The sequence below is a fragment of the Patagioenas fasciata genome, chromosome 2 (assembly GCF_037038585.1).
Source record: "Patagioenas fasciata isolate bPatFas1 chromosome 2, bPatFas1.hap1, whole genome shotgun sequence".
Lineage (NCBI taxonomy): Eukaryota > Metazoa > Chordata > Aves > Columbiformes > Columbidae > Patagioenas > Patagioenas fasciata.
The window spans coordinates 100,552,349-100,563,400 of record NC_092521.1 but is presented as its reverse complement, the minus strand read 5'-3'; the positions used below and the strand labels follow the sequence as shown (position 1 = coordinate 100,563,400).

General features: G+C 41.2%; 1 protein-coding gene across 1 annotated transcript; it reads right to left on the bottom strand.

The window, feature by feature from the left end:
• Nucleotides 1–193: 193 nt before the first annotated feature.
• On the bottom strand, nucleotides 194–11,019 carry ALDH5A1 (aldehyde dehydrogenase 5 family member A1). Its single transcript, XM_065830732.2, has 10 exons — nucleotides 10,667–11,019; nucleotides 10,403–10,486; nucleotides 8,652–8,822; nucleotides 8,242–8,358; nucleotides 7,655–7,798; nucleotides 6,646–6,789; nucleotides 5,021–5,179; nucleotides 3,513–3,682; nucleotides 2,832–2,890; nucleotides 194–2,671 (listed from the first exon to the last, which is right to left on the bottom strand). The coding sequence occupies exons 1-10, from the start codon at nucleotides 10,964–10,966 to the stop codon at nucleotides 2,466–2,468; spliced, it is 1,554 nt and encodes a 517-aa protein (XP_065686804.1). The 5' UTR covers nucleotides 10,967–11,019; the 3' UTR covers nucleotides 194–2,465.
• Nucleotides 11,020–11,052: the final 33 nt, after the last annotated feature.

The following is an 11,052-nucleotide window of genomic DNA, read 5'->3' as shown; positions in this document are numbered from 1 at the left end:
AGGGACTGTAATTGGGGTAAACCAGATCTTACACCTCATCAACACGTGGATGCAAAGAAGTGTCTTTTTTCCAGCACTAAAGCTGACAGAACAAAAAATTCTGTGCAGATCTGCGAGACCGAACTTAATGTGGCTGCCGTCAGTTTGTCAGCTCAACATTGAATAAGGTATTATAATAAACCACAAAATCCAGTGCTGTCATGGAACTTATTTATTAACTGAAAACATCTTTTCCATCACAGTTTTAATATCCAGAAATTGCTAAACTGTCACAAGTGTAATAAACATAAATAAGGTGTGAGAATTCAAGTATATCTTTTGTTGAAGAATCACAGCTTTTGCTATGAAGACAACTTTATTTTGTGCTTAACTGATGTAGACCTTACTGACACAATGATACTATGCTGGAATCCAACCACAATCCAATCTAGACAAAGGTATTCTTAAAGTTTATTAACATACCTTATCTTTAATTATGGTTTGTGCTTGTTATCAGGCATAGTAAAAGGTATTATTTGCTACCAAAATAAGTAAACATTTACTCATTAATTTTAATAGTGCTATTCTCAGAGAGACATCAAGATTTAAAACGCACCAATGCATCAGATCAGTAACTTTAAAATTAATAGAGCAGCAGGTTAAAGAATTTATCCTCCAACTGCACTGTCCCAAGAAGTACACCCACATTCAAGACTGCACTGTCACACTGCAGTAAATGAGATAACTTTAATTTTGGCCTTATACTGCAGTTCACAGGCAGAGATATTTTAAGTTTGTGCAGTTGTGGTACCCAGGCACCAAGCTATGACCTTCTTCTGCCTAGTTAATCTTTCCAGTAAGAATGTATTGGCAGCCAAGGCTGGCAAACAGCTTCCTCTTCCAAAACACTGTATTCCCCAAATTTGGGCAGCCTCTGCACTCAGTAGTGTAAGCTTTTAAGTTGGCTATAAGAAAGCTCCTTGCAACTAGTGTAGAAATAGGCCATTCTTTTTTTGTTCTTGGCAACAAGCACAAATGCTGGAACTGGTAACGGTATTAAGTCCTCACTATCTTAAATGTGCATTTTTGGTGCATTGGAAATTACTGGAAGGGCAGTAAGTGTCCTTTAACCACCCTTTGCTTGGCATGATACACACACACTCTACTGACAGTTCATGTGCTCCAGACCCACCTGGTCTCAAGTGTTACACAAATATAACCATAAAAAATATTTAAAAAGAATAAGTAGCAGTCAATGCTACCTTATGTGCGCTTTAAAAAACTCCCGTGAAACTCAGTTCTGGCTTGCTTCCTCCTCACCCCCCTACAAAGTCTTGTGTTATCTGGTACCTCTTTGCCTGATCAGATAAAATACCTTAAAATATTCCATTTCATAGGGTACATTCATTAGTGTATAGGAAGAAGAGCTCTGTTGCCTTATTTTTAATAATTAATGGGTAAAGCCCCACCAAATAAAGTTAACCAACACAGGAAACAAAATTTATTCCCTTTAGCCTCTGCAGTGCTGATTTATTAACAATGTACATTTTTTAAAGTACTTCCTTTGACTTTCATTAAAATAATGTTTAAACAACATTGTTTATTTCGTATTAAGGAAGCTTTACATCATCTTTTGAAGATGACAAAACAGTGAGGTGATGTGTAGAAATCTCACCTCTAATCACTTCTATTTAAATCTTTATTAGGTCACACGTTAGCCATGTTCAAAGCTTTTTAAATCTTCCTCCCTAATTGACACCTGTGTAACCACTCCTTGTCCTGGACTGTCCTGTTCCCAGGACTGCTGGGGCTCACAGACATGAAACAAGGGGTGCAAGGTGTCAGGCACAAATTACAGCCCTTTGCTCAGAAGCCCAAAGCTGCACAGCTGGCAGCTCTGCAGCCAGCATTAATATGCACTGAAAAAGCTGTCCCGTTTGCCTGCATGGATACCTAGCTTAAGCTAAAAGCAATTCTTCTCCTTTCTCCCACAATTAAAAAAAAAAAGACACACCTGATGCTAAAAGAAGGTCACAACCACATTAGAAAACGTGAGTATTTACACAAAATTCTAATGGGAGACTGCCTTCCCCAAAGCCTCCCACATCCACACTGAAACCATCAGAGGCAGTAGAAAATAGTGGTCTAGTTTCCCCTTGCCTTACGATCTATTTTCATTATGCACAAGTCTCCAAGTCCTCCCAGTTACACAGGGGTAATCCAATAAGAATAAATGTGGATTCTTCCCTACTGATTACTAAAAATGATGGACATTGTGATCATATTGCTGAAAAACTGAATGTATACAGAACATGTAAAAACATGTGGCAGCACAGAGTACAGTACGTATCTCTACACATACAGAACAGGGTTGCTTAGTTATAAAGAAGGTAGAAGTTGAATTCATACATATTTCTGGTTCAAGAAGCTTATTAAAACTACAACACTCTGTTCCAAGATCTTAGGATTGTGCTTTATGAAGATTTTTATAAGCCTCCAAAGCAGACATATTTTATTTCTAAGTATTCATCGATGCCATATTTTGAACCTTCTCGCCCTAAGCCAGACTCTTTTACCCCACCAAAAGGACCCTCCACCGAGGAGAGTATTCCTTCATTAACACCGACCATTCCAACTTCCAGCTGTTCTGCCACTCTCCAGATCTGAGCTGGATCCTGGGAGTAGAAATATCCTGCCAAGCAGACACAGAGATACAGGAATTAAAATTACAATCAAGAAGAACAATTGCAGAAGAGTGTAAAAAAGAGACTTATTGACATTGAAAATCATCACCCTGTAACACTAAAGCTCATAAAACCACACAAATGCACTTGTCTGATGAAAACACGTACCTGCTAAACCTACATTAGCTGCGTTAGCTATAGCAATAGCTTCTGCTTCAGTCTCAAATCTGTCAATATAAAGAGAAAAAATACAAATGAGCCCTGCGGTTCATCTACTGTCTTGCAGACTGACAAGAAGCAGCCTTATCAGAAGTGAAAAAGTCAAGATGCGAAACATCTAACTTAATTTGACTTTGAAACAATGGAGAAGTTTCCACCACTTCTCTTAATTTAAACTGCAGTTAAGTTGTTAAGATTGCCTTTATCCTCCCTTGGTACTGGTAGCTAAAACATTTACTTCATATGGGTTAGCCCATTGATTTTCCATCAGAAAAACTTAGGACCAGCAAAACACATGAAAAACTACAAAGTCCTGCCTCCTAGTTCATACTACAAATCATGAAAATGATGGTTTTGATGCTGTCTACCCTTGCCTCACAGCTGATACAATTGAAAATACAATACTTTTCAAAAAGTTGAAGAGATGCTAAATTCAAGTCAAAAGAGAGAAACAAACAAACCACATGCCCAAAGAACGTTTTCACACGTGTACCCCAGTCTTATTACAAGACTTGTGTAATGATACAATAATATCTTTTGGCAAACTGTCATCCAGATCTTATTTATTCAAAATAATCTCTCACTGGTTTTTTAATTGCTATTTTTAATCTTGAAAATGGATAATCTTACTTGATAACTGGTGCTAAAGGACCAAATGTCTCCTCTTGGGTGCAAAGCATTTTTGTTGTAACATTACTAAGTAAAGTTGGCTCAAAGAAATTCTTCCCCAAGCTGTGTCGTTTCCCTCCAGTCACAACAGATGCTCCTTGAGAAACTGCATCATTAATATGTTTCTCTACCTGAGGTACGCAAAACAAAAATTTTAAAGTCAGCAAGTAGGAATGAAAAATAGTGTATGTATGTTCCACTGAAGAAATAATACTCTCCACTATTAAATAGAAGATTTAGAAGAGAGGGTTTGACTTTTCAGAAGACCATTCGTAGTACTATTTAAAATTTCTCTTGAATTTTTATTTATCTCGGTCTGCCATAATTTCAGAGGGATAAATTATGAGCATGGACCCGTCTCATGGATATTAGAGATTCAGCTTTTCTGTTGAAATTAAATATTACATCTAACAAGAGAAAAAGTCTTTGCAGGGCTAAGAAGTACACCTGATATTGGTGATCAAGCACTATGAAAACAGAAGTACATGAATGTCATTTAAAGAGAAACAACTTTCAAGGTGATACTGGCAACAACATTTTCTACCCCCTACATCTACAATTCATCTAAAGACAAGAACATAAAGAGAAAACTAAAGTACCAGTTTCCACCTAGATTACTGTCCTTGGAAATTACAAAAGATAGTGACTATATACAGTGCTTGCTTATTTGTATACATGGATGTATATGATACACAGACATACACTATACTTTTGTGATGCACAAAAGGTAGGCATGAAGGAAAGAAATGAAAGTATTGTATCGTTTGTCTCTCAAAAACCTCAAAATATTTTCATATTCTGTTGTTTTGTAAACGGAATGAATCTGGCAGCGTACAAGTATAATGGGATTCAAACCAAGCCTGCATATAACTGAGCCATAGTACTGCAGAAAGTATGAACCACATTATTTAATAATCTTTAACCCCAGGAAGGGTGAAATATTACAGAAAATGTGACTTAATGTGATTTAAAAAAAAAAAATCCTGGAGTCATGAATCATCCAAAACAGAAGACCCAAACCATGCATGTAGGGTTTCAAGTGATTACAACATCCACAGCTCTGGTATTTTTAACTTCAATGTATTATTCTGCTTCACTTCTGCAAAGAGAAGCACTGTTCTTCAAAATAAGTTGTCATTCACAGTGCTTCACAGTTGCAGGATCACCACACAACTCTGACGGTGTATCCAGTTTCAGTAAACGTTCTTGAGACCAGCTAGGAAGTAACCAGGAGAAATTAGTTTCTCCTAAAAGAGGAACCTCTTTTTCCCTCAATGGAAATAGGGGAATGATGGCCACATCTGTTCATCTATACATATACACAGACTGGGAGGACAGAACACACTTCCAGCCACACTGCAAATACATTCTAACAAGCCAACCATGTAAATGTGAAATATAAATCTAAAGTTACTCGAGGATCATAAAAAGGAAATTAAGATGTGAAAAATGAAATCTGTTATATATACCTTCTCCACTGCTTTTTCATTAATTAGCGGCCCTTGGGTAGTTTTTGCATCAAATCCATTTCCAACATGTAGTTCTCTTTCTATAGCTTTAGCAAACTTTTCCACAAATTTGTCATGGATTCCTTTTTGCACCAGGAAACGGTTTGTGCAAACACAGGTCTGAAAACAAACATGAAAAACAAACAGTAGTTTATATTGTATTTAATCCATCCCTGTTCATTCTGGCCTCCATGCCACAGTGTCAGGTTACTAGAGTGATGTGTCCTCTGCCTCTTCATCACCCTAAGCTCTTACCTTGCTTTGCTATCTCTTTCATGCCCCCTCTTGCTTTAGAAATGCAACTTTAACAAGCTGTCAGTGCATGAAATATGCCACAATGCTACATTTAAGTCGCTTAACTTCGGAAAAGGTTTTGCGAGTTACACGGATTCTGATATATGGATCAACCAAGGTCCAGAACCTACAAAAAATACCTTCCAATTAGACTGCAGAATCCTGGACTGACCAGCAGAACCCCAAATCACACTTGGTGATGTGTATTTATTTTTTCATACTCCTTCATTATGTAAGTTTGAATTTGCTTTCTTCCTGCAATTTAAGTGCTTTGAATGGCCTACTTATTTGTGCTACCCCTTTGCTCTGATTGCATTCTATTTTGATTGCTACAGCCTCTCAAAAGTAACAGCTACTTTATCCTTCTATGCAGCAGCCGAGGTGCCTTTTATGTTACATCTTGCCTGATCTGGGTCTGATCACTCAGTGGTCCTTGTCCGCATTCCATTCTATTTTGTTTCTTTTCTTTCTTGCCAAGATTAGTCTTATGTTTTCTTCTTGTGTTATTCAAGCAACATTTTCCCAACCAAATGACCTCCCAATCCCAACGAAAACTTGCTGTTTCTCTGAAGTTGGAGTTCGTCAACTTGTTCATTTCTAGAGGTAATGCTCACAAAGCTGGAACAATCTCCACAAAGTCCCGCTCAGCTGACTGTTAGGGAAAGTGATGGTCTTAAATTTTTTTTACTCTAAGTAAAATACATTTAAAGCAATGTACACTTGAAGCCTGTCTATCACTTTTTTAAAGCTACTTATTGTGGAAAAATCTATCCACGAGTGTCTTAACAGATTTCAATCCCCTTAACTCCTGCTGGGTGCTTTCAGAACACAAAAAAAATACTTGAATTGAGCACACAATCTTACACATAGAAACATTTATAATTAGACTTGAAGCCTTTATTTTAAAAAATGGCTAGGCAGATTATAAAACATAATCCTGAGACCTGAGGCAGGATGGTGCCATTTCATAGCTCAAGTTCTCCAATAAATTTAATTCTGACAAAGCACATGACAAAATGCTTTATTGCTTCTCATGCTCTTGCAGGGGTCCTAATGAACATCTTCCTTCTCAATGATATTATAGACTGCCGTGTATAAAATACATGGTATTTTACAGTGTTGTTATTCAGACTTGCTGATAACTTGCCCAGAGCCATGTGCCGCTCCAGCATCTTCCTCTTCGTAATTAAGTGTTCCATGCTTTCCTTTTTCACAAAATAGTTTATTTACAGCTTCAACTATACGTACGGCTCTTCATTTTGCAGAAACAATGACAAAAATGTTACTCTTACCTGACCTGAGTTTCTATACTTAGAAGCAAGGGCTCCTGCAACAGCACGGTCCACATTGGCACTGTCAAACACTATAAAAGGAGCGTGACCTCCAAGCTCCATGGAAACTCGCTTCACCGTACCAGCTGCATGTTTCAGCAATATCTGTGGGCAACAGAGCAGACACAGAAACCTGTACCTCTACCAGATGTGAACTGTGGAACCAGAGATGGAAGGCAGTGAAAAACTTAACTCTGACAGGAAATTAATCTGCATCTTTAATGCTAGACCATCTGTTTTCTCCTACGACAAAAGTGAGGACTAATTTCCTTTATTTAAATTTTAGAGATGAAATTCTGGCCAAGAAATAATGAAGAGAAGAAATTTCACCCACTTTAGTTCAGGTCAGGCTTTTATACACAATATTGTCACTCTTGTTTGCTTGTTCTTTTTCGGTACTAAAAATCTTGACTAGTCTTACAAAATTTTTCCAAGATCTGACAGAATTTGGCATTAAGATTTGCCTTGATACCAGACTTTTTCTTCATTCTGCATACAGCCATCGCATAGAATTCTGTCATCTTCTAGCCACACTCTGCAGTTTTATTGATTTCCTTAGAGATGGTGACAAGATTGCTTATTGATTATGGTGGATAGGAGAGGTTCAACAGCCTCACTTCTGTAATACCTTCTCTCAACTCCAGAAGCCATTCCAGAATAGTACCTTTGAAACTCAATTTCGGTGTTCTTATTAGCATGTTGTCACCCTATGATATTAAACAAGAGCATGTTGTACAGAACTGTTCACATTATAATTTAATAAAGGGCAGTTACCCAGAAGTTGCACACAAGCATCCTTCTGTGACTTACTAAAGTACATAGACAGTATCTCAAGAATCACACAATTACTTGGATAATCTGTGTACGGCAGATAGAAAAGAAGGATCTGTATAAAGGCACATGCTTTCGCCCTTCTTTTCCAGTATAACCATAGTAATAATCTGCAAGGATATGCTGTGCACTTATGTACCTTTCCTGTTGCTGTAGAGCCAGTGAAAGATATTTTGGCTACCAAAGGATCAGTGCACAGAACTTCCCCTACAGCTGGTGCCTGTTGTCTGGAACAAGGAACAACATTATACACTCCTGCCGGAATTCCAGCCTGGTTTGCAAGCTGCAACGAAACACAGAATTTGCATTATCAGTGCATTTCGTATGAGGAATAGTCACTTAATGTTTTGTTTACTGTTCTGAAGAAACCAGTCAATGGAAGAAGAAACCAGTAAGTCAATGGAATCCAAAAGTGCACAGCACAGCTAGTAACAGATGCCACAGTGTCAAGACAGCAGCTTTGCTCAGGTTTAAGCTGTCTGTCATTCAGAGCCACCAAAGGAAAGATATAAAAACGTTTTGTGTAGGTAAATGGCTGAGTTCTCCTTGAGGTTCTAGACTGTATTAGAGGTAAAAATTCTTACTAACCTAAAACCTCTGGATCAAGTCAGCCAGTCTGCCCTTCCTTCACATACAGAGCTGGCCAAAGCTATGTTTAAAGCCCCTCTGACTCCCTGTTTACAGCTTCAGCCCACTGGTAAGGCCAAGCTTGGCATAAACACTCACCTCCCCAAGAGCTAATGCTGATAGAGGTGTGTCCTCTGCAGGTTTCACTACCACCGTACAGCCAGCTGCCAGAGCCGCTCCAACCTTCCGGGTAATCATAGCACTGGGGAAATTCCACTAGGATAAGAGAAAAAAGTACAACCAAAGTTGGGGAAATTTTGCCTCCTGTTTTTGAAGAAATAGCTGACATTTGCTGTCATTATGCAATAGCCTAAATAAATCTGCATGATGTACTTTGTCCCAAGTGAACACTACAATGAACCACTGCCAACCCAAGAAGCAGCGAGTACAAGGTAGAAAAGAAACTCTACAGGGGTGCTGGCCAGGGCTGGAGGAGCCATAAGGCCAAAGTCCCATCCTTTGGGCTGAACTGACAACCTTCACAATTTGAAAAATTCAGCTGTGCTTACTGGGGTTATAATGGCTGCCACTCCTACTGGCTGCTTCAGCACCAGCATTCTTCTGTCTTTCGCAGATGCTGGAATGATATCTCCGTAAACCCGGCGAGCTTCCTCCGCAAACCACTCCAGAAATGAGGCAGAATACAAGATTTCACCCTGTGCTTCTTTCAGAGGCTTCCCCTTTGATTAAATCAGATTGAAGATACACTGTAAGCAGCAGACTGGTGCAATAAAAAGAAATTCAAGTCATTTCGGAGTTCCTGTTCTTTTTGAAGTACTTCATAATCCTCTATCATGTACACTGTGATGTCCAAAAAGGACTATATGATTGCAGCAGCTATAGTTGTGCGGCTTCAATATACTGTCATTGTACAGTCAACATTTTTTATGTTGTTCCTGGATTCATACCTGCCCCAGACAAAGAGGGAATAGCAAATGTAGCATGTATTTACAAACTCCGTAGTTAGCTGCTACCACTGTTCTGAAGAAGATGTAAGTCATGGCAAAACAATTTAAAGTTCATGCCGGGGATGTCTGTTTTGGCGAGCATTATTCTGGACCACCCTCAGGTCCGATCGCATGGACTGAATGACCATCAGCAGCTGAGACGCCACACCGCAGCTGCTGAAGTATATACCAGCATGGTTTTATCCCAAAGGATACCAGCCTGCGAGCTCCCAGGGTGCTCTGTGATGCAAACCAAAGTACAGAGTGAATCCAACTTCTGCATTTGCTTTAGAAGTACTGCGATTTCTTCAATGCAGTCAATGAAAATGATAAAACACAAACATTTCTGCCATGAAGACCATGGTCTGGGCTGATGTATGCTTTTGAAACCATGAAGCACAACATGGGTCTGATTTCCACGGATTGTTAGGTACTATTGTCATCAAAATAATGCATTATATGTTATGTCAGAAAGACAAACGTTTGGAACATTTTCCAATGACCTACCCTGTTTCCCTGAAAATAAGACCTATCCCGAAATTAAGCCCTAGCATAATTTTTCAGGATTTTTGAGGATGCTCAAAATATAAGTCCTACTCCAAAAGTAAGCCCTAGTTGCAGTTCAGAATAAAGTGAATTTAAATACTGTCCAGGCAGCTATACAGGAAAAAAAAAGTAAAATTAATTTACAGTAGAATGCAGCAGGACAGACAGACCCTTCAGTAAGAAAAGGAGACACCTGACAAACTGACAGCTGCATTGCCAATGCGCTAAAAACACGCTACATGGACAAGAGGTGCTCATTTATGGAAAGCGCTATTGCTAGACATGAGAAACTGGGGCCAATGGTTCTAAACGAAAGAAGAGTCACAAGAAATTCACGATGGAATTCAGGGTTTGGAGAGTTACGATGATGTTCCACCATGTGAAGTGACTATATGTGAATAAATGTTGACTTTTTTTGTTTGAGAATAAATGTAGATTGTTGTTCATGGAAAAATAAGACATCCCCTGAAAATATGCCCTATCATCTATATACACCTATATGCCCAATCATCTATATGCACCTTTTGCAGCATAAATTAATATAAGACCCTGTCTTATTTTTGGGGAAACGGGGTAACAGAGCGATGTGAATGCACAATGAGCATGGCAGGCTCAACTTTTTTTAAGTAACAGAAAAATATATGGTGGCTAAACGGTGAAATGCATACAGGGCGTTTTGACGGCTGTCAGTTTTATATCAATGCCAACATTTCTGAGAAGGCTGAACGCCGGCAGCGGGCACACCCGCGCTCCCCCGGCCAACTCACGTTCTCGGCCGTTATGATCCTGGCCAGCTCGTCCTTGTTCTCCAGCATCAGCTCGTACCACCTGCGGAGCCGCCCGCTCCTCTCCTGGGGAGAGACAAAGCAGCCGTGGCCGCCGCCCGCAGGGAGGCCGCGCCGCTTGCGACCAGCCTCTCCGCGGGGGAAGCGGAGCCGCGAAAACCCCCGGGGCGGCCCCGCAGCCCGCCGGCCCGCATCTGCCGCCTCCCGCCCGCGGTCCCCCCGCCGCCATCTTCCGCCGCCGCTCACCTTGGCGGGGAGGCGGCCCCAGGCGGCGCCGGCTTCGTGTGCGGCCCGCACGGCCGCCCGCGCCTCGGCCGGCCCGCAGTCGGCCACCCGGCCCAGCTCCTCGCCGCTGGCCGGGTCCTGCACGGGGAAAGCGGCAGGCGTCTCTAGCCAGCGGCCGCCCACCAGGCCGCCCCGGCGCACCAGGGCGGCGGGCAGCGCCGAGCTACCGCGTCGCGCCGCCGCAGGACCCGGGGCTGGCGGGGGGAGAAGGAGGAGGCGGCGGCGGGCGGCGGCAATCCGCTGCGGCAGGAGTCTCGCCATGGCCGCGCACCGGCGACAGGCGGCGGGGCCCGAAGCGAGCGCTCCTGCACCGCCCCGGAGGAGGGGCCGCGCCACAAGCGGCCTCT